Raw genomic sequence first — 23447 nt, 5'->3', positions numbered from 1 at the left:
AAATTTGATCCCTGCGACTTTTTCTTCAGTAGATCGAAGAGATAAAACAAAATTCGCTAAAGAAACTGAAGGCCATCTAAAAAAGACTTATGAAAAGTGTTCGAGAGCTGGAAAAATCGTTGGGGTTTACTTTGAAAGCGACAAAATAAATATTGATAAATATTTAAGGGGTCAGTAAGGTAATCTGGCCTGTTTTTTTTTTACTTTTTTTCATAGAAATTTTTATTCTTCAATAGAACTGTTTCCACATATCATGAGGTATATCGTGTATAAACAAATTTTTTCAGAATTTTTTGATGACATCTGTCGGAGGAATGGTTCGCTAAATGAGATGCGTTTTTCACTAGCGAACACGATTTCTCATGTTTGGTTCATCTGAAACACAAAAACCCAATTTATTCTTAAAATGTCCCTACTAGAATCATGAAGAAATATTGATAAAGAAAAAAGTAATTAATTTTTTTTTCTTTAATTATTCCAATGCTTTTTTACATAAATTTTGTCAATAAATTATAAAAAATATAGGGACGATAGGCAGGCGTTTTGTAAACATTAAACAAAAATATTAAGCAAATCGGTTGAGTAGTTCGACCGGTACAAAAAAGTTTGTTTTGAAAAAAACGCGTTTAAAGTTTGAGGTAATGGTGTGTACTGTACCAGGTGTGCAACTCCGAGCGCTCCGAACGTCGAGCGGTATTATTGTTTTTGGGACTTTTTCGAAACCTTCCAATGGTAAAGTGGGTTTCTACATTAATTCTAAGGGTATAAGGAAACAGGAAACAGGAAACAGAAAGCGCAAAAAAAAAATATTAAAAAAATTTTAAAAGAGATTACCCTACTGACACTTTAAATATTTTGCGTTTTATTTACAATTTGCGGGTACTTCTTTGTCACAACATATGCATATCTATATCTACAAGCATGAGCTTAATCGCTAAGTTAAGTGTTATGAACTTTACATGAAATATTATTTTAATCTTAGTAAAGGCCTGAGTCCAATGTCATAATATCTTACTCATGAGATCTTAACCTTTGGCTAGGCAAAAAGGCAAATGTCATGCAATAAACAAAATGTTATGCGATAATTTTGTTTGCTTTTTAACAAAATGTCTGCGCTTTCGCTGAAATTAATTGCAAAAGTGTTTGGTGCAAAGAACAGTGCAGTAAATATCAAATTAGTATGTATGTGTATACAATATATGTATGTATGTATAAATATAAATAAGAATATGTATGTATGTAGGATATTTATATACACATACCAATCTATTTATGTAATAGTGTTCATATAACTCATATATTGGCAGAAACATGAATAAAAAGAAATATGCGTAAAACATACATACACACATATACATAGTCAATAGTTGCGTTTATGAATGCGCATACATATGTTTACAAGCGCATAACTGCATAATTGCATAAAAATAAAAGTTGTTTTCATTGAATGCTCGCCGCAGAAGAAAATTTCATTTGTCTTTTTTGCATTACTTCATTCATTTTGCAACGAAAAAGAAATTAAATGCAATATTTCTTGTATTTGCGTGGTTTCATATCTACATACATATGTAAATATACCATACATACCACACATGGGTGTATGTGAACCAACCATTAATTGGTTTAATGTTGCACATTTTTACGTAACTTTATTAGAAACATAAAAGAAATAAATGCGCTTTTCTAAAAAAAAAAATATGAAAAACACAATGAAAACAAAGCTTTTCCCTTCGCAGGAACTTGATTTGGTCGTTCAGTTGGTATCGCAACTATTGCTATAGTAGTCCGATATCGGAGATTCTGAAAAATAAGCAGCTTCTTGGGTTAACAACTATAATGTGAAAGGCTGATAGGTTACATTTGCCGCTCAGCATTGGATACTTAAAAAGAACTTTTCTTTGAGGAAGGCTACTGGGGCCGGTATACTCGAAAATGAATTAATATTGACAATTTTAAAGAATCTAAAATTATTTAACAACTTCGAAAGCAAATATTTCGGCTAACTTCGAAAAGCGAAAAAATAGCTTTCTTACTTGTGACTCAATTTCTCCAAAAAAATTGGTTTGATATAAACACTGGATTCTGCAATGTGGAAACAATAAGTTTTTAAAATATTAGGTATGAAATTAACATTTTTGTTTAGAAAATGAAATACTAATTTTGAATAGGAAAGCAAACAAAATGTATTCAAATATTGAATCGAAGTGCTGCTCAACCAATCCGCGTCCCATAGATGAAAACAAATGATAATCGAAAAGGTCCAAGTGTGGTGAATACGGCGGGTGGGTAGCACTTCCCAGCCAAGTACTTCGATTGTATCCCTAATCGATTTTGCTTTGTGAGCAGGTGCATTGTCGTGTAACAAAACTACTTTGCTGTTTCTTCTAGCCCAGTCTGATATTTTTTCGACCAATGCATGGATCTAATTGAAGCTCAGCATTTCCCTGATTTTAACAGTACTATCTATTAAATGAAGGGTTGATAGTAACCGACAATATATTGGGTGGACCAAAAGGTCTTTTCGTAATTTGTCAATAGATGTCGTTGCAGTCGTATATCTTCAGTGCTACCAACCACATTGTGTCATACCGTATAGTGCTGCAAAGGTGAGATTTTAAAGTTAACAAAAACAAAAATTAAATTCCGGGAAGTTGAAAAAAGTTACAGCTGTTCAAAAATTATTGAAAAATAATGAAAAAATTAGCTATATTTTGAAATGTTTGTATAAAAAAGGGAAGATTGCCAACCAAAACCAATGAGACTTGTGAAGTTTACGGAAACGATGCTGTAGGTGAAAAATTTAATGCACTGAATTAACATCTGCGATTCTTTGCTGAAACGAAATGAAATCGAACCATATCTGAAGCGAATGGTAACAGGAGACGAAAAGTGGATCAAATACGACAATAATGTCCGAGAAGCTCATGGTCCAAGAATGGAAAAGAAATGGTCGCAAGGCTGGTTTCAAGAGAAGCCTGTGAAAGTTACTTGTCGTAGCTTTTCGACGAGAAACCAGAAAAGTTTTACACTGATGGAATAATGTCTCGAGACGAGATATTCGGCTTTTTATGATAGGTGTATGGAATTTTCATAGATTTTTTATTACATACCATTTATAAAAATTCTATAAAGTCTTACTTAAAAAGCCGAATATCTCGAGGTATCAATGAGTTTCGACTTTGTCACAATGGCCACTTTTGTAGAGTGTTCAATTCTAAGGAATATGTATCTAAAGTCAAAGTGATGCCATAAAATGCCTTTGAGCTATAGAAATTTAAAGATAAAAATCAGGATTGCCCTGTATTTTCAATGGAAAATTTTTACATGCCTTGGTCCAGTCCTTAATGTTAATATTAAGAGCTCAAACTTTCAGGGATTTTTTTTTTTTTGGTATTTCATGAGGGGATTGAAAAAATGAATAGTTCAAAAAAACATACTCTAATGCACATACATACATACATATTCATAGATTTCTATTTTTATAAAATTCACATAACGCATAAATACCCAGCCACACATAAGTGTGACAAACGAGAGTTAAAGTCGAGAGTTAATTAACCTTTTGACTGTCACAAAAATCTTCGGACAGCTGACACTTGTCACTTCTCGAGCTTTTGCTATTACATAATTTATTTACGATGTTTGATGATATAAATTCTCTTTTATTTCAGTTATGTGGTCAATGCCCAAATTGTACAACCTTTACTTAAAACAAATAAATTATTTCCAATTTTTGTTTATATTATTAATATTTCATATTTTCTGAAAGTCATCGAGAGTAATTTAAAGCAACGGAAATTTCGCACACAAAGAACTCGGCACTTGAAATCAATACTAGTCATGCAAACACATAAATGGCCCATTGACTTATTTCTCATTCCTATGGCGCTCTTCTGCACACTTTGCCAACGATATTTGTTATTGCTGTTTAATTATTGTTCACCAATGCAATCGGGTGGTTGTTAAAGAAGTGAAAGTATTCGGCATTCAGGATAAATGCTTAGTTGTCGTAAAACGGAGGGAGGAAGAGAGCGGGGAAAAAACTAAAGCTATGGAACTATGCAGTATATGAAATCAATAATATTTGATGACTTATTTTTTTTTTTCTAATAAATTGTATGCAGTAAACACGGCGTATAAGTAACTTCTTTAAGGTAAAAATCTCTCTCTTTCTTCTTCGGATATACGAGGTCATATAATATATCGTACAAATACTTGTAGCTCCATACATATTCGAAAGTATATATTTAATACAAACGGTTCACATCATACAATAAATTATTTAAAAAACCGTCAGCCAATCAAAACAGCTAACATGAAGGACCCTTTTAAATTTGAATGAGTATAATGAGTATGGGTACGTGGTTGAATTTAGAATTATGCACTGAATACAGAGTGAGGCATCTTTTAGATCGGAAAGCGTTGGAATAACTTTTGCCACTTACTAATCATTTAAGTTGGTTATTTAAGCTTTGGAAACTTCAATTTGGTTTTGATCGGTCAGTTTGAAAGGCGACTATAAGCTATAGTGGCCTGATCTGAACAATATCTTCGGAAATTGTAGCGATGCCGTTAATAATCTTTGCCAAATTTCGTGAAGATACCTTGACAAGTAAAATAGTTTCCACACAAGGACTTGAGTTTGATCGTTTAATTTATATGACACCTACATACCTATGTATAAGTATTAAGAAATATTCTATACAAGCACTTGCCAGCACCAGTGGTTCAGTTTGTATGACAGCTATGTATATGCTATAGTGGTCCAATATCGGTGGTTTCGACAAATGTACTACTTCTTAGCGTAAAAAGGACATGTTCAAAATTTCAGACCAATATTTCAAACACTGCGAGAAGGAGGTAATGATAGTGGCAGAGAGACTTGCCAATGCAAAGGCACCCGGACTTCATGGCACCCAAAACAAGGCACTGAAAATCGCCACCAAACATGACAAGACGGTTTTCGCCGAACTCTATACGCGGTGTATAAATGAAGGGGGCTTCTTCTAAATACATAACAAACCGGCGGGGGAGTACGAATCGTCCACATTGCATGATAAACGCCAAAATATTGGAAACACTGATTTCCACACGCCAGAACGTCAGCTAGAAAAAGTGTCTCCTGTGTTATCTGAAAATCACACCAGATGGATGCATGGTTGTCACGCTGGACGTGAAAAACGCTTTCAAGTCGACATACTGGCCACATATACTGTGGGTTTTTGAGGCAAGAAACACCCGGAAAACTGCTCAAACTACGGCTGTACGATAACGATGCACGTCCAAAGATCTACATGATGACAAGTAAGCTACCACAGTGTTCCGTACTAGAAATATATGTAATGAGATCGTAGCGAAAATTAAAGACTGCCTACGAAAACTAAGCTGCAGCTTGCCGGTGAAAACTCAGAGGCAGTGCTTATCACGAGCAGAGAAAAGGTAGAAACGGTCACCCTGAAAATTGATGGCTATAACTTTATAACGTAAAATTCATTGAGATACCTGGGCGTTATGATCGAAAGTCTGTGTCCCGATTATGCGAATTTAGAGTTTCTTGTGCGTTTAGAGCAGGGCATGAAGAGATTGCTATCACATCTGGTTTTATGTCACCGGATATGGTGGCTTCTGAGTTAAGTAGAGTCTATTGTAAAACAAAAGCCATGAATAGTCGCCTAACAGCTGACGAGTACAAAAGGAGAGAAATACATGTATCGATAAGTGACAAAAGCAATGTGATGCAGCAGATAAACGAATACGGGCATATAATCTAATTAAGAACATAACAGCATGGATTGACAGACAATACGGTGAGACAGATTTCTATTTAACACAGTTCTTATCGGGCTATAGCTACTTCAGGGAATATCTGAACAAATTTGGCTACAATGACGAAACACAATGTTCCTTTTGCGGAAACGCAGAGCACATCTTTTTCCCCTGCTTGAGGTATGTAGTGGCGAGAACCACCATAGAAGAACTAACAAACGAAAGGATGACGCCCGACAATATAGTGAGCACATGCTACGATCAGAACTGGCGTGGACTAAAATGTAAGAGTGGGCCGCTATAGCGTTCCAAGAACTAAGAATTAAAGCAATTGCAGAGGGAAGCATATGACTACATGAATAACACTGCAGGGAGGGTGTTAAGTAGTACTAACCAGCGGTCCCGCACGTCCAAATACAAGCTCAAGCATACATAACGGCGCATAAATTATAACATTTGCGATGATCAATAAAGCACTAATAAAATATAAATGCATTACATATTGAAGATGGATTTTAAGTTATTGAATGTGTGCATATCAACATAAAAACTTGTCGTATTCTGTACCCTGTACACACGGTGCTTTAATTGGTTATGAATCGATTTTCGCTCAATAACAATGCTAGATACTCGTATATTGACACAGGAGTACAATTTATAAGTATAATCGCTTAGAATGTGAAATTAATGAATACCTTTGATTTATAATATTTTCCCAATGTTTTGATTTTGATATATGGATTTGAGGTTCAACAAGAGATCAAATAACCGAATTAGAGTTTGTACGTACTTAAATGTATTTATGCACTCGTGTTTGTTACGACTTTGTTTTTGGTATAGACTGATTGCTTTTAAATAGCAGAAATTTTGGAAAATTATTGGCAATTTTCCATACTGAATAATATCTGTAACTAAGCAGAACATATGTATACTGAAGTACATACAAATTACAAAAAGAAGGGCTTATGATCAGTCAGTTAAACTGCTTATCTGAGATGTGGACATGAGCTCCGAAAAGGGAACATAAACGTAAATAGTATTTTCTAGTAAACACTTGTTAGTGAAGAATCACATCAATTCACGAAATATGGCAAAAAGTAAAGAAACTGAACAATTTACTTTGATCATTGGATTCTCAACAACTTTAATGCAAGATTAGCAGCAAGTACTGAATATATTTTCGAAATAATGGGGGTTTCAATAGAGACGCTACAAAAGTAGACCAATTTTTTTTCTGTTTCGACAATTCTCTTCAGTAAGGTTTGCCATTTCATCATGAAAAGATATACGATCCAGCAACGAGTCGAAATTATTAAAATTCTCTACCGAAATTCGGAGTCTGTGGCCTAAATTTTAAGAGCACTAGATCCAATTTATTGTCGTCATAATCGTTCTAGTGGAAAATTTGTAATCCACAGACACAGTACAAAATGCTCCCGTGCCAGTAACACAAGGAGTGTCGAGAATATTGTTGCTGCTAGCGTATCAATTGAGGAAGGCCCAAATCAGTCTCTCACACGTCGTTCTCAAGTGTTAGGAGTCTCTTTGACGTCGTTGTGGCGAATTTTGGGAATAAGATCTTGGCTTACATCCTTATAAGATGAAATTAACACAAGAAGTCAAGTCGCCTCGTCGAATGTTCGTGAATTTGATAATAATTTGGATTTTCATGGTAAAATCATCATCAGGGATAAAGGTCATTTTTTCTTCGTCAATATGCAAAATATGCGTTATTGGCCAGCCAGCAATCCACTCATGATGCATCCCGAAAAAATCACGTTTTCATTCGGTTTATTGGCTGGCAGCGTCATTGGGAGGTACTTTTTCCGTGATGAACAAGACTGACACGTTAATGTCAATGGCAATGGCTACCGCGCAATGATACTTGAATATTTTTCGTCCGAATTGAATGATACGGACTTGGACAATATGTAATGCCAACAGGGCGACGCCACAAGCCACACAGCGAATGTCACAAATCGATTTATTAAAAACCAAGTTTGGAGAACGTGTTATCTCATGCAATGGCTCAGTCAATTGGCCGCACAGGTCGTGCAACTTGACGATGTTACACTATATCCTCTGGAGCTACGTTTACTGAATCGTCCGATTTATGCTGAAAAACCGTCGAAAATTGGGTTCAGCGTCTGGACTCCTACAAGCGTGACCGTGGTGGCCATGCAATAGAAATCGAATTCCATATATAATGGCCTCGAATTTACTTTCACAAGAAATTCTTTTCATTGGTATCCAAAATAAATTCGTTTTTGTTTTATTTAAAGGACTTTTGTAGCGTTCTTATTGAAGACCCCATTATATACCAACGGCTATTTTCAGCAGCTTAAACCACAAAGAACAGTATTATCGCGGATAAGAAAACCAAAAATACACCAAATCGCAAATAAACTCAGTTTAGAAACACCCTTGTCAAGTTAACTCACATTTTCAGAATATTTCTCTAATTCTTGGAATTAGTAATAGCTTACAAAAGATTTTCTAAAATTCTTAAAGTTTTGCAGAATCGTTGCATTCTCAAACTATTTCAAACCATTCAGAAAACTTTCTATCTGCCCACTCATACAACATAAAAAAAGACAAAAAAACTTCAAACACACCCAAAATTTGACCACTTCATTTGCTTATGCACTTTTTCTCACTTTTCTTTTTTCTCAAATTTTTTCTGATGGAAAAAGAATGTGTATATCTTTTTGTCGCCAATGAGACAAACATTTAAATATAATTTTTGTGTGCAGCACTAACGAAAATGTGCCATAGCACTGGCCACCTAAATATATATTATGTATTTACATATTTATCCATGAAAGCACATACTTTCATACATATACATACATATATCACAGATGCTATATTTTCGCTTAGATCACCCAGGCAAGTCAACACTACTGACCATGGAAACACCTGTTAGTCGACCACTAGATAATACATAAATACATATACACATATGTACAAGAAGTATATACATATACTGATATATGCACATTGCTTTGTATATATTTATAACTCAAATTTCTTATTAACAAAGCACTTTTAGTCAGAATAAATAAATAAATATAAGGAAAAAACATATGGGCAACGCCGGTAATATGCAAATGACGCGACGCAAAGGTCGTAAATTTGGTAATTTACTAAACAAACAAACAAACAAATGGAGTATGAAATTTACATATTAAAGTTTATCGGCAATTAAATATTACATTCCTAGCGCTTTTTGTTAAAAAAAAATTACAAAAATATGTGTAATTTCAGACTTTTAAAACTCTAATGCATATGTAGGCATATGTACATTAGGGAAAGCCAAAAAAAAAAATAACCCAACAAATACATTGGTTGAAAAATATTTAAACGAGGGTTGCCTTATATATTTCACGATTAGAGAATAGAAACAAATATTAATAACCAAAAATAGCTTTATAATTTTAAAAATATTCTATACACTTTTGCATGTGTTTGAAACAATTGTCGAGCACTTTGGCCACTCCGATTGTGGTATTCCCAAAACATGCATTCTGAACGCATCAACCGCCTCTTCAAAGTCGAAAAACGTTGACGTCTTAGTCTTTATTTTTACCCTAGAGGAATAACAAAAGAAGTCATTCGATGCCAGGTCAGAACTATACAGTGGATCACTCATCACATCGATGTTTTAAGTGCTCAAAAATGTAACGACAGCATTGTCGTGGTGAAGAGAGTTCCGTATTCAGCGGTTGGTTTTTTCTTGAAAGAGAGCTGGCAAACTAATTGCTTTGTATTACTCAGAATTTACTGTTCTGTGGTGGTATTCTTGCGATAAGTCCAGTTTTTGTCAGGAAAATATTGAACCATTTGCTTGGAAGTGCTTCGTAGTCGTACAGCTTTTGTTGAATTCGGCACATATGGAAACCATATAGACGTGTTTCAAATCAACGCTATCGTATTTTTCAACATTTCTCTCGCTAAGCGATTGACAAATAGTTAAGAACCACTTTTTTACATTGAAATGTTCATGCAATAATAGTGTTGGCCAGTCCTATAGTTGTATAAATCGCACAATAGATCACATGACAATCAAGCTATATCGGTTTAGTTGTTAAAAACAATCGCGATTTAAGGGGTCATCAGTAGGGTAATCTGGCTTGTTTTTTGACATTTTTTTTCATAGAAATTTTTATTCTACAATACAACTATTTTCACATATCATGAGGTATATCGTGGAGTGGATAAACAATTTTTTTCGTAATTTTTTGATGAAATCTATCAGAGAAATTGCTGCGCGAATGAGATAACAATCTGAAACACAAAAACCCAATTTATTCTTAAAAAGAAGTGAATCTTTATCGTTCCTACTAGAATCATGAAAAAATTTGATAAATGAAAAAATAATTAATGTTTTTTTTTTAATTTTTCCTCATGTTTTTTTACATGAATTTTGTCAATAAATTATAAAAAATATAGGGACGACAGCCAGCCGTTTTTTGAACATTAAACAAAAAAATTAAGCAAATCGGTTGAGACCGGAATCCAGTCCACCAGTAAAAGAAGTGTTTTTTGGAAAAAACGCGTTTAATGTTTGAGGTGTGCACTCCGAGCGCTCCGAACGTCGGGCTTTATTATTGTCTTTGGGCCTTTTTCGGAACCTTCCAATGGTAAAGTGGGTTTCTATATTAATTCTAAGGGTATAAGGAAACAGAAAATGCAAAAAAACAAAAAATATTCTGAAAAAAGATTACCCTACTGACCCCTTAATTGTATTTTTTTGACGCAGCTGAATATTCTCAGTTACTGTAATGAACACTGTAGTGTGTCAAAACTTTCTGAGTATGTATGTATAACATAAAAAATATTAAAATTTACAATGTACTTGTGAGTAGTTGCCAGTTTGCAACATTAGGGTTGACAAATCACACAATATAAAAGGCGACCTACGTATATAGCGAAAAAATATTCGGGCAATGAAAATTTTTCAGTTTAATATTAATACACAGACTTTAAACCGTTTAGAATAATATGTTTTTAATTTTGTGAATTATTTTTAAGTCAACAGTTCGCAGAATACCAAATAAATCGCTAGATGTTACTTGAATCGAGACCATAAAAATATTGTGTTCATATTCCTATTTTTATCTAATCATCGTTTGCTTCGATGCTATGTGGTAACCAATTTTCTTCTCTTAGATTCATTTTCTCAGGAATCTTTTTGAATGCCAGTTATTTTCTATCTTAACACCAGAGACAAAGATCGTACAAAAAGTGAAATTCATGGGTCACAGAACAAAAGTTTTGAGCTGTACGAAGGATACATACAGCTGTTGATAGCTAATTAGAAATGCTCCCTTTTTTGTATGTGGCTGATGAGTATAATTTTTCTACAAAGAATAAAGTACACGAATGATCTTCTGAGTTTTGGAAAATAAATATCTTGTTCAAGTTTACCAACGAAATATTAAATTTGAGTTGTCAGTTCAAATAATTAGTTTCAATGAAATCAGAATCTAAAATATCTCTTTCAAATAGCATTCAAAATGACATTGTCTTGGCGACAAGAAATTTAAAGCACTAAAACTTGTTTATGTAAACAGAATTATACTCTACCAACAAAGTCATATTATTATAGATTTTCATAAACATATGTATACGTACATAGTTTTGTTGTTCTCAAAATAACTTGCTATTAAATATAAATGTACATATGTCCATATCTGTGAATATGTACAAAAATGATTAGATAAACAAAAGAGCATTTATTATATAAAGCGCTTACAATAACAATCTCGTACAAATTTGAAGCAGAACTATGTAAATTAATTTATTCGTTTTGAATAAAATCAAAGTATATGCTTTGATTGAGTGTAAAATATATAAGGTCTAGTAAAAAGAAATACATTTTTTTTCGTATAGGTGGCTTTAATAATATTAGGTTGTCAAAAAAGTCCTGCGGTATTTTCGCTAGTTGGCGCTGAGAGCGCGTAGTTCTAGTTTTATTCGTCGCATCGGGTCATGCTATACCTTTTTGGAAAGCTCATTTCAGGCGCTAACACGTGTTTGATTGATTGTCGTTTCTTTTAAGTCGTTCTTGAGTTATAGCGTCGCAAACATGGAGCAAAATAAAGAGATGATACGGCATATTTTACAGTACTACTACGATAAAGGCAAAAATGCCAATAAAATTTGTGCAGTTTATGGACCYGATACAGTTTCCATTTCCACMGCACAACGAYGGTTTCAACGTTTTCGTTCTGGTGTAGAGGTGGTCGAAGRTGCGCCACGCTCCKGAAGGCMTGTCGTCGAAAATTGCGATAAAATCGCTGAATTGGTCGAAAGAGACCGGCATAGTAGCAGCCGTAGCATCGGTCAAGAGATGGGCATGAGTCATCAAAAAAAAGTTTATGAACAATTGAAAATTCAATAAAAATGCCGCAAGACTTTTTATAAATGCGAAATTTAATTTATAAAGTCTTACTAGTTTTTGCCCACAGTAGTGGGCTTCAATTGTCCGCTAATTTCATATTATTAATGACTTTAGGATTCGATAACACAAAATTGCTCAAAGTTTAAAACTTTTTTACTTATCTATCTGAGTAAAAAATGAGGTAATTCATCAATTACGAATAAAGCTCATTTTAAAGCATTCTCACCTAGGAAAATGCCGAAAAGATTAAAAAAGGTTTACAATTAAATACAAATTACACAAAACTAAAAAAAAAAAAATTTTTTTAAATAGGTTTGTGTGTCATATGCATGCAAATAAGTTTGTAATTTTTGTCACTTATGTGAACACACCGTACTTTTCGGCACATGATAGAGATTTGCTCATTTAGATAAGCTTATGTACAAATATGTTATGAACATTAGGATGGATCCACTAAACAAATTTTTTAAATGCTTAGATACTAAGTGAAAGTTATACTTAAATGTTGCTAAAACTGTGTTCTCTATTTAATAATAATCTTGTTTAATTTTTTTAATATAGACCCAATAGATATAAAAAATTTATATACGGTATATTAGAATCAATTATATTCATAAAAACCCAGCATGTGAATACCTCACTAAAATTCAATAATTAGTTAACATTGTACCTTTGTTTCATTAAGCCAATATAATGTTAAAAAATTTGTTCCACCCTCATAAATTTATATCATTACCTGCACATGTATGTTTATGGTTTGGTATATAGTATGTATTCTAGTGAACATAAGATATCCGATTTCATTTTTTGGTTATTGCAAACAGTATTTCAGATAATACTTCAATGAAAAGTGGATTTTTCTTTGTTTTAGATAGCACCTCTGTCGGCAATAACATTTACACATTCAAGTTACGTTAATGATTCATTTTGTACATAAGTACGCAGTTAAAACTATCATGTTGACATCCACACTCAGTTCTTACAAAACCCTATTAAGCCAAAATTTACACACCTCGGAAGGAAATGAAATTTTGTGATACACCTCATTGGTTAAGGGAAGTTCCGAAATTTATTAAAGCTAACCGAAAAAATGCATAAAGTGCTTTAAGGAGTTACATGGGTTAATGGGTTTCAAAAAATCGATTTTTTTTCGTCTTATTAAACCTCTAGAATATTGTCCTTCAAGTTGATCCGAGTTATACAATGTGCGCTCCAAAGTAAACAGAACTTAAAAAAAAGAGAACTGAACAAATGGTTTTTGCGGCGAAATTAATTAATTTTATTCAAAAGAGTATCCTTCTGCTTCAATACAGCTTTTTGCATAGTCCAAAAGCATGTCGAACGAGTGTTTTACCTCGTTGGCCGGTATAGCCGCCAGTGTGCCGGTGCAATCCTTTGAATGGCCTCTACGTCTGCATAACGCTTTCCTTTCATGGGCAAATGCACTTTTCCGAAAAGAAAGAAGTCGCACGGAGCCATATCAGGTGAATACGGGGAGTGGTTAATGGTTAAAAAGAGATTTTTTTCCAATAATCGTCCTTCGAATATTGGATTCTGAGCAATTTTTTTTTTCGTCAAGCAATTTGTACGAAACAAACCGTGCACACACCTTTCGAAAGCCCAAATGTTCAGTCAAAATGCGATAAATCGATATTTTGGAGATGTTCAATTCCATTTCTATGAATTTCTATGATGATTTCAGCTGATTTTTGATTAATTCACGCACAGTTTCGATGAAATTTCCGGTGATCACGGATTTTAATTGGCCCACTGGTTGATCGTCATTTATGTTCTAACGATTACTTTGAAAACCTGAAACTCGAGCACTCTGCGGGATAGGCAATCATCGTAATAAACTTCTTTCATAAATTGAAACTCTTCGGTAAAAGTTTTACCAATTTTAATATAAAATCTAATATTGACTCTTTGTTCGAAGCTCATTTTCGCACCGATAACACAAGCATACTGACACTTAAAACGCAATAACTTCACTTCCAATCGATGAATGTCATGAAACTCTCACTGGAAAATCGATAAAGATAGCAGATTCTAGCCCACCAGTCGACATATAGATTCAGAAAGTCCTGTTTACGTTGGAACGCACCTCGTTGTTTCGGTTGGCAAGATTTTTTGAGAACTAGTCAATTCATCTTTATGAAATTTTACACAATTCCCGAGAGGAAACACATGTAACCTCTTAAATTACTTCGAACCATAATTTCGTGAAGATAAAATGTCGAATAAAAAAGTTTTTCTACACAAAAAAAAAAATAATTTTGATCGATTACTTGGTATGACAGCTATCTTCTATGGGGGTCCAATCCGAGTAATCTGCTCGGGGAATGTAGCGTATCTTTGCATAATCAACTATTGCAAATTTTGTGAAGATATCTGGTCAAATAAAAAAGTTTTTTCACACAAGGATTTGATCATGATCAATCAGTTTGTATGGCAGCTATGTATATTCTATGTTGATTCAATCTGAACACTTTTCTGCGGATAAAGCATTAAAATAAAAAAGTTTTCCATACAAGCACTTTAGTCTGATCGTTTAGTTTGTATGTCAGCCAACATAGGCTATAGTTGGTCTGATTTTTGCCGTGTTGATAAATGAGCATTTTTATGGGTAGAAAAGGACGTGTCCAAAAGTTCAGTTCGATACCTCAAATATTAAGGGACTACTTCTAAAAGGACTAATCACAAAGTTCATACTATATACATTACATGGTCTCTGACGTTCCATTCTAAGTGTTACAAACTTCGCGGAAAACTTAATATACCCCCTTCAAAGTATAAAAACAAGCAATAGCTAGTCCTTTCTCCGACCACAGCCGAACAATAGATACGATCATCACTTCCAAGAATTAAACGCGCGTCATTTAAACGTACTCGGGACCGCACATTTTTATTTTAATCAGTTTTAAAGTGTTTTTCAGTTTCAAATAATAAAACAACAAAAAACTAATTATTTTTTAATTTTTTTTTAACTTTATAGCAACAGTTTGAGAAAAAAAATTTATTTCGAAATGTTATCGCATCAGAGTAATAGTTCTTATCAACCGAAACTAAACCGCACAACACCTGTTTGCTATATTCAAAAACTGGTATATACTACATACATACATAGCTACAAGTAACGGACAAGAGCGTCGTAAAAGAGGTGACGCAAATGACACTTTCTACGCGCTGAGTCAATGCAACGTGGTGTACGTCATTTTATGTATAGTACATATAATATAACATATGCATAATTAAATATTTATAAAAGTGATTAGTTACTTACGAATTGTACAAGTTTCAATATGCCGGGCACTGTCGTAAAGTATTCGATATTGATTTTCAGTGCGCTCAGGCCACCGCCACCGCTGGGTGCAGTTGTTTGTGAGGTAGTGGTGCGTTCAACGGTAACTACTGTTTCCACCATTTTTAATGATTTTGCTTTCTTTTAATAAAACTTCGATGCAGAAGTGGGTACACTTAGGTTAACTAGAAAATAATAGCACAAGAGAAAAGGGAGTTTCTTTTAGATTAAAAGCGGCAAGGTTTCGAATTTTCTATAGTTTTTTGTTTTTGTTTTTATTTTTCGTAATTGTTTTTGTTTTACGCATTTATTAGAGATTCACTGACGGGCAACTTTCGCTCTTTCAAATTAAATTATTCGTACTATACCCTGCATATACTTATATGCAATTACATATACTATATATCTACAGACAGACACATTTGTATGCATATGAATTTGTAGCTATATATAGCCATATAGTCTCACTGCTTAGTAGTAACTAACGGTTTGTAGAGTTTTTGTTTGAGCTTTAAGTTGCTTTTAGACAATGAAATTTACTGTAGCGTGATCGCGGTTCGAGTCAAAATCAAGTAAGCGCGAAAAAAGACGACCGGCAAGATATGGATGTATATAGGGCACGCACACACTAACTAACTAGTTTGTAACTACATGGGAATGACTGAGCCAGCAGATACAACAACAGGAGAATCTGGCTAACACACTATCGGTTAACAAGACGAAAGGAATGCTAAAAACCGCAAAATAATATGTATTCGACTTGAGAAAATTATCAGAAATAACTTGTATATATCTCCTTTATTAATTTAAATGGTTTTTAGAAATTCCTTACGTCTGATACTACAGTTTTCTTCACAAAAAATTACTTTAAAAAAAGTTGTTCGAATTGCAAAGTGCACTTTTTCACACTGCCAAAACAACACTAGGCCACTTGTTAACTAAACACACACAAACACGCGTGCATATGTATATGTATATATGCATTCCCTATAACCCTTTCCAATGCGCTTCTAACGTTTTAACACCTTTCTTTAAGACTCACCGTTCCGTACCGATCTTAATCGTTTGAACGCGTTATTACAACTGATTGTTGATGGTGTTGAGGGCACTAGCCGCGGCTATAAGCTATTTCAGAGTTTGGACAACCTCTCTAAGTCAAATTGTGTCGTGGGCAACTGTTGCTCATTTCGCTTCGCTTGTTTTCGGCTGTGGCGCTCTCGTTCAACTAGAGTGGAGTGAGGCGATATCAGTTTTATTTTATTAAATTATATATACATATATGTTTATGCACATGTATATGCATCGTTTGTTTTGCTGTTCAACTCTTATCTGCTCTTACCTTTATGTGAGACTCCATGAGATGTGAGATTGAAATTGTTTTGGCATTCCGCAGCGAATTGAATGTTTTCGATCCTAGCTGATATCACTGCGCCAAACGAGAGCTCTATATAAAAAAGATAGACGTTATTGAGATTTTGTTAGAATAATATTTGTCATATTTCTACTAAATTTACACTAAGCCACAAAATAGAAAAAAATATTTGTAACGAAGATGTACGTACCTACCAACGTATAATAGAAGTTGCGTTTGGTCGCCGCCGTCCTCTACGTTCTAGGTACCAACCCAATCAGGCATCAAGATTATTAACTGAGTTCACAAAAAGGGTTACCTTCGATTGTAACACCTCACCGTAATGGCGGTAAACATACTCCTTCTTCTTATTGATGTGTTTTCCTACAACCCAAAAATATTTAGTTAGTATTAGGTGAAGCCCAAATTGAAGTAGAGTACAAAAAACAAATTGTGAAAACTTACCGCATACTTTAGTGACTCGTGTGGTCATCTGCAGTGGTTGTAATAGCGTCCAGTGCGTCGCCGACAATAAAAAAAAAGTCCCTGCTTCGACAACCGAAATGAAAATGAAAAACTGTTTGATTGATAAATTCAAAAGCCTTTTGGATAATGGCAAAGTGAACTTGATTTGGCAAAAACAAAGTAAAAAGACAATAAGTTACAAAGTTGTATTGGGAACATTGCAGAACTGCGATGTAGACCAACACCACATAATTCATAATTTTCATCGCATATTCTGCACACTTCCTGTGACGAATACAATATCTGAACGCTTTTTTCGACAGATCGCCGCATTAAAACGTGACTGATTACAAACATGCTTCAAGATAGATGGATCGGCCTGGCGTTGCTGCACATCTAAACAGGATAAACCCGACAGCTGAGCGTTGAAGAATTGGATTTTAAAAGCGCGTTAAAAACTAAACTTGTCTACAGAAAACTGAGAACTTGTATTTTTTTCTGAAAAATGTCTTGCCGACCGAAAATACTTGTACAAATATATGTATGTAAGTATTATTAATAAATTAACTCATTTCGCATTTAATTTCTTTTGCACTCATTTCGCGATTTAAATGAGAAATTAACGTAAAGGTGAGGAAAAATGACAAAAAGTGATCGACCTAAATGTACAAGTTGAAGTTTGATTAGAAATACGAAAAGCCTTTTTCGACTACAAAATATATTAAGATCTTAAATTTTAAACTAATTGCGAAGAATTATATGACACCTTCAGAATAAAACCCACCATCAATTGTAACTAAAACAGACAACAATTTAAATAATTATATGGTAAAGGTAATTTAAACGTGCAAAAATCAACAGTATCACAAAAGTTTAAAAAAAAATTCCATACAACAGGGTTTGTCGTAATTATATTGCTCTTAACACAAAAACTTTCACTTAAACAATAGTATAGAAGGAAGAGTTATCTAAACTGCATGGCATTTTTGATACATTTTGTATTTATGAATTGAATTATGAAAATTGAAATGACATAATATTCAACATACCTGCTAGGCTTATGTATTATATTAAAGTATTAAGTTATGTATGTATACAACATATGTATTTAATAATGTACCGCCGCCAACTTTATATTATATATGTATATAAAAACAAGAGGAATATTTTTATACGTTATTATACAATGTCAAATCCACTTTTAATGTTAAATAAAAAGAAATATTAATAAAAATAATAGTTATTTATTGTAAGGCAATGCTTTCACTTTTATACATACATAACACATAAAAATACTGGTTTGTTTTTCAAATAAATTCCCCTTGTGCCGTATGTGTGCATATAGCGATTACATATGATTAACAAAGCACAATGGCAACTCTATAAAGTACACACTCGAACTGTGACGGGAAAATAAACTTACGCACAGAAAGTCGCTACAGGAAAACTGTAATTCTTTTTCTTTACGTTACGTTTCACCGACTAAGTAATAAATATTTACTAAAATGGATAATCTAAAATTAATAGAACTAGTGAAACAACACGAATGTCTCTTTAACAAAAATGACAAGGATTTTAAGAATGTAGACAAAAAAAAGACCATTTGGCAGCGGATAGCTCGCGAGATGGGCATAAATGGTTAACAAGCGAGTTATTAAAACAATGTAATTTATTTATATTACATATTTATATTTGTTTTTTATTTTGTTTTTATGCAGAATCAAATTGTATACGTCGTTGGTCAAGTTTACGTGACAAATTCGCAAGAGAAAGCAGGAGAATGACTGCACTTGTAAATAATGATATGACAACGACACATATCTGGGCTCTATATGATGATATGGATTTTTTAAGGCCACATATAATACCGAGAGTGTAATGATCAGTAGTTGAAATATGTTTTTGTTATTAAATATTATATTATATATTTTTTTTAAGAATTCGCCAGATTCCAAATTTTGGGCTGAAAGCTTTTGAAGAAAGTAGCACCGGTGATCAAGAAACATATATCGTGGAACAAGATGATACTGTCGACTGTAATTATGTGAATACGGATCCATTCCAGTTTAAAGCTTCGGATTCACTAATGTCAGAGCATGAGATGGAACATGAAGAAGTTGAAGAACTTCTTCCAAACGAATCGCATTATTCAACATCGCAATCAAAAAACCTGATCACTGGCAGGACAAGTAAACTAAAAGAGTCTCAACCAAATTCGTCAAAATTTGCAAATCAACAAATAAACGGAAAACCACAACATTCTCAATCCGACGTTGAACTCGAGATAAAATCTGCTTTAGGGATGTTTAAACAAGTATGTGGTGAAATAAAAACAACGCCTCACCGAAATCCTGCTGTAGAAGGTTTCGGTCAAATGATTATGGAAACTATAAGTAGTATGAGTGAACGGAAACAAGCACTGGCTATGCAAAAAGTTACTGAAATAGTAATGAACATTAAATTGGAGGAAGCGGACGACTTATAATAAAGAAATTCTTATTATGTAACAATATATTTATGACTAAGGTTTAGTGAATAAAATAATTAAAATATAAGTTTCATTCATTCATTATCTATAAATAATGCAGATGTGACGCCATTGGTGAAAACGAAAATTATTCTTAAAACTTCTTATCTGAATCATATGAATTAACTCGCTTAATGTTTAAATGTTATATTCATATACATACATATTAAAATATTGAAAACAAAATCATAACACGCATTTTTCATAAACGTTAACAAGCGATGTTTTACTTTTTTAAAAACTGATGACTTTCTACTTAAAATTTTTGAATTATATATACATACATTCGGATAAGTTACATTTTAGAATTGCTTTACCTTTCGCGACACCGTAGATAATTTATAAGCTCTAAATCTCTAACCATTAAGGTGACTCTACGCGCATGCAATGCTAATAAATTAGCATCCTCCAAACGGCCCTCAACATACGCTTCAGTGGCTGTCTGGAGAGCCTCAAAAGCGGTTTGAGTTATATGTTGAACATTCGTATCTAAACTCATTAAAATTTCGCGTACAATACGAGAAAACGATGCACGGGGTATCATAAAATCCACACGATTTGCTAGTAGTTTATAACTTTTAACAAAGTTTCGATTCGGAACGCCTTTTCTGTTGCGCTTCACTAACTTATTTGTCATAGGCCGTTGTATAGGATCAATTTGACTTGCCTCCCCCATACTTCGAAAGTTTCTTCCACTGTGTTGTGCTAAGTCATTCCCGTGGGAACGTTGTCCTTTTGAAACATTCGTTCGTAGGTGGCTGTGAGTGGGCTGATCAACTCTTTCTAAATCTTGGTCCACTTCGCTACTGGTATCTGAATCACCTAAATCTGCTGCCGGACGCCTTGGTGATTTTCTCAATGATGAAGTCCTGTTCTTAAATGATTTGGGTCCCGGTTTATAAGGTGGTCGCATGTTTATGCTACTATAGTGGTAAACCCAATCAATAAAAGCTCATTAAATTACATTTTAAAACAAACCTCAGATAATTCGCTAATGAAGGGAATGTATTTAAACCTCTTAATTTGTCTTACAAATTCGCGCTTCACAAATTATACGGCTACAGCATAAACATACGCTACATGATAGCATTGCCAGATAAGATAAAATTCAAAGGAAATTTTAACTCTAATTAAGAGTTTGTGCAACAGCTATTTGAATGTGGGTATTTAATTGAATAATTTCTTTAGAATAAAGAGAAATTCAACTTTTATTTTTTAAAACAATTGGAAGAAATTTGAAGACTTTTCCTAAACTTAAAGAGAAAAATTCAGATAATATAAAGCAACTCTGAATCTTAGTTAAATCGTAACGTGACGTAAAAGAGAAATTTTTCTACGATCACAAAGTTACTGCATTAAGTTCAATTACTTTAAGTATACTTAATATTTTAATTAAACTACATTAAGAATACTTAATATTTCAATTTAATAACGGTTTATAATGGACGATTCAAAACTTATAAATCTAGTAAAACAGCATGACTGCATTTACAACAAAAATAATATAGACTACAAATCCATTTCAAAGAAAAGAGCTGCTTGGCAACGCATAGCTTGTGAGATGGGAGTTCATGGTATTGTATATCTCCTAAATATCAATAGAAAATTAAAGTATTCCAACATTAATCTCATTATAAAATCAGAACAGGATTGTGTACGTCGTTGGACGAATTTTAGGGAGCGCTTTGCCAAAGAAGACCGTCGGGTGAGTGCACTTGCAAATAATGGTACGATTACGACAAAAGTATGGCCGCTTTACAATGAACTGACTTTTTTAAGGTCACACATAGTACCTCGAGTGTAAGGAATGTAATGAATTAGTATTTAATTTTAATTAATAAATATCTTTTTATTATAGGAATCGTCAGAAATGGATATTTACCGCTCAAGGTAAGGAGCGAGAAATGGATTATAGGGCAGAATCTTCCATGGATGGACAAGAAGATGCTAATGAATATGAATGTATCACGGAACCGTTTCAATTTAAAAGTTCTGCATCTATCTTGTCCGAGACGGATACATTAGAGGAAGAGGTTGAGGTTTTCATACCTAACGATACGTCACAAAATTCTGAGTCGAATGCGAATAGAGATTTATATGATGCTTTAAAAATTATTAAACAAAATTATGGCAGTCTGAGATCACGTCACCAAAATCCTGCTGTTCAAGGTTTTGGGCAAATGATTGTCGAAACTATTAGTGGAATGAGTGAACGAAAACAAGCAATAGCAATGCAAAGAGTAACCGAACTGGTAATGAACATAAAACTAGAACCCGAAACTTAGTAAAAAACAAGCTATAACTTTAGCTCCGGTTGTACCGAATTAAATTGTGTTACACTATCTATATCTGGATTTTGTTCAATTAGTTTGTATGGCAGCTATAGTGGTCCGATCTAAACCATTCAAAGATTGCCAAATTTCAATATCGGATAGCTTCAGAAATACAAGAACTGAAATTTGATCGAAAAATTTGTAAGGTAAAGTTCCAAAATCGGCGGCTCTGACAAATGAGCAGCTTCTTGGGGAGAAAAGTGCGTACACAAAATTTTATATCCATATCTCAAAAGCTGAGGAAAATTCGCGAATATACTGACAGACGGACACGTTTTATACTTGGTTTTATTTAAATATTAATATAGGTTAAGGGAAAAATTTAGTATACCGCCCCAGGAATTCGGTATTGAAATGGGTACGGTCGGATAAAGGAGATTCTCCAGATCAAGGATATATATATATAGTTATAGCCGCAGGAAGCTTCGCGTTTAAAGTTGAAAATTCCACTATTTTAATTACGTATTTTCTCGATATAAAATTGATTTTTCATTTTTATATCCACTAACACATCACTAATTCATTTGTACACATTTATTTTACATTATGTAGTAGAAAAGCAGTTTTAATTCAATATTTAAAAAACGTAGAAAAATAAAAAATAAAGAAATTTTTTGAACTTAATCAAACAAACGTGTAGAACTCCTTATTGCGTGGGCGGCCTTCGGCCGCGCTTCAATATAAATAACCCTGGTCGGTACAACACCGGGGTGTATCAAATTTTTTTCGCGTAGAACTACTTTTTTTTTTGTTCTTAAAGAATCATAATTCAACAATAAGTTAAAGGTATAAAAGCTATTTTTGCACTATATTATATAAAATAAATGTGAACAAATGAATTAGTGATGTGTTAGTGAATATAAAAGTGAAAAATTTATTTTACATCGAGAAAATACATAATTAAAATAGTGGAAATTTCAACTTTAAACGCGAATATCTCGAAAACTATAAACTTCCTACGGCTATATATTCTTGATCTGGAGAATCTCCTCCATCCGACCATGCCCATTTTATTCCCGAAATCCTGGGACGATATACTAGAGCCGACCCCAGGTTAATATAATAAATAAAATATAAATACATATGTATGTATATACAAAAAAATGTTAAATGAAATATGTTTCAAATATGTAATAAAATATATAATAAATTATGTGATTATACATCAGAATGTACATAATAAAGGAAATAATAAAAAATAGTTGTTTAAATAAAGCTAAAACTTCAAAAAATTCCATCAAAACAATTCAAAGATGAACGATAACAATTTTCCACAAAATATCTAGCTTTATATATTT

General features: G+C 33.4%; 3 protein-coding genes across 5 annotated transcripts in view; 1 reads left to right on the top strand and 2 right to left on the bottom strand.

The window, feature by feature from the left end:
* LOC108965175 (CKLF-like MARVEL transmembrane domain-containing protein 4) overlaps window positions 1-17781 on the bottom strand; it is a 47835-nt gene extending 30054 nt beyond the window's left edge. Inside the window, exons 1-5 of one of the 2 annotated variants that reach the window (XM_018927398.1) lie at window positions 17290-17781; window positions 17036-17208; window positions 16813-16917; window positions 16499-16698; window positions 15456-15658 (exon numbers count right to left, since the gene is read on the bottom strand). In XM_018927398.1, the coding sequence (XP_018782943.1) occupies window positions 15456-15596 (141 nt within the window). In that variant the 5' untranslated portion in view covers window positions 15597-15658; window positions 16499-16698; window positions 16813-16917; window positions 17036-17208; window positions 17290-17781. The remainder of the gene's footprint in view (window positions 1-15455; window positions 15659-16498; window positions 16699-16812; window positions 16918-17035; window positions 17209-17289) is intronic. The other variant, XM_018927396.1, reaches the window with a different exon arrangement.
* Window positions 17782-18574: 793 nt separating this feature from the next.
* On the top strand, window positions 18575-22256 carry LOC108965166. Its single transcript, XM_018927383.1, has 6 exons — window positions 18575-18927; window positions 19008-19164; window positions 19228-19770; window positions 21257-21390; window positions 21460-21616; window positions 21675-22256. The coding sequence occupies exons 1-6, from the start codon at window positions 18795-18797 to the stop codon at window positions 22099-22101; spliced, it is 1551 nt and encodes a 516-aa protein (XP_018782928.1). The 5' UTR covers window positions 18575-18794; the 3' UTR covers window positions 22102-22256.
* LOC108965193 (histone H3.3 type c-like) lies at window positions 19789-20918 on the bottom strand. Of its 2 annotated transcripts, none has more exons than XM_018927424.1 (2): window positions 20795-20918; window positions 19789-20739 (listed from the first exon to the last, which is right to left on the bottom strand). In XM_018927424.1, exon 2 carries the CDS (start codon window positions 20727-20729, stop codon window positions 20130-20132), a length of 600 nt encoding a protein of 199 aa, XP_018782969.1. In that variant the 5' UTR covers window positions 20730-20739; window positions 20795-20918; the 3' UTR covers window positions 19789-20129. The 2 variants fall into 2 exon arrangements, with proteins under 2 accessions (XP_018782969.1, XP_018782970.1); XM_018927425.1 differs by having other exon boundaries at window positions 19789-20736; window positions 20795-20917.
* Window positions 22257-23447: the final 1191 nt, after the last annotated feature.

This window comes from Bactrocera latifrons, unplaced genomic scaffold, assembly GCF_001853355.1.
Source record: "Bactrocera latifrons isolate USDA-ARS-PBARC rearing strain unplaced genomic scaffold, ASM185335v1 scaffold_136, whole genome shotgun sequence".
Taxonomy (NCBI): domain Eukaryota; kingdom Metazoa; phylum Arthropoda; class Insecta; order Diptera; family Tephritidae; genus Bactrocera; species Bactrocera latifrons.
Note: the sequence above shows the minus strand (reverse complement) of the source record. Positions and strands in the feature narration are given on the sequence as shown.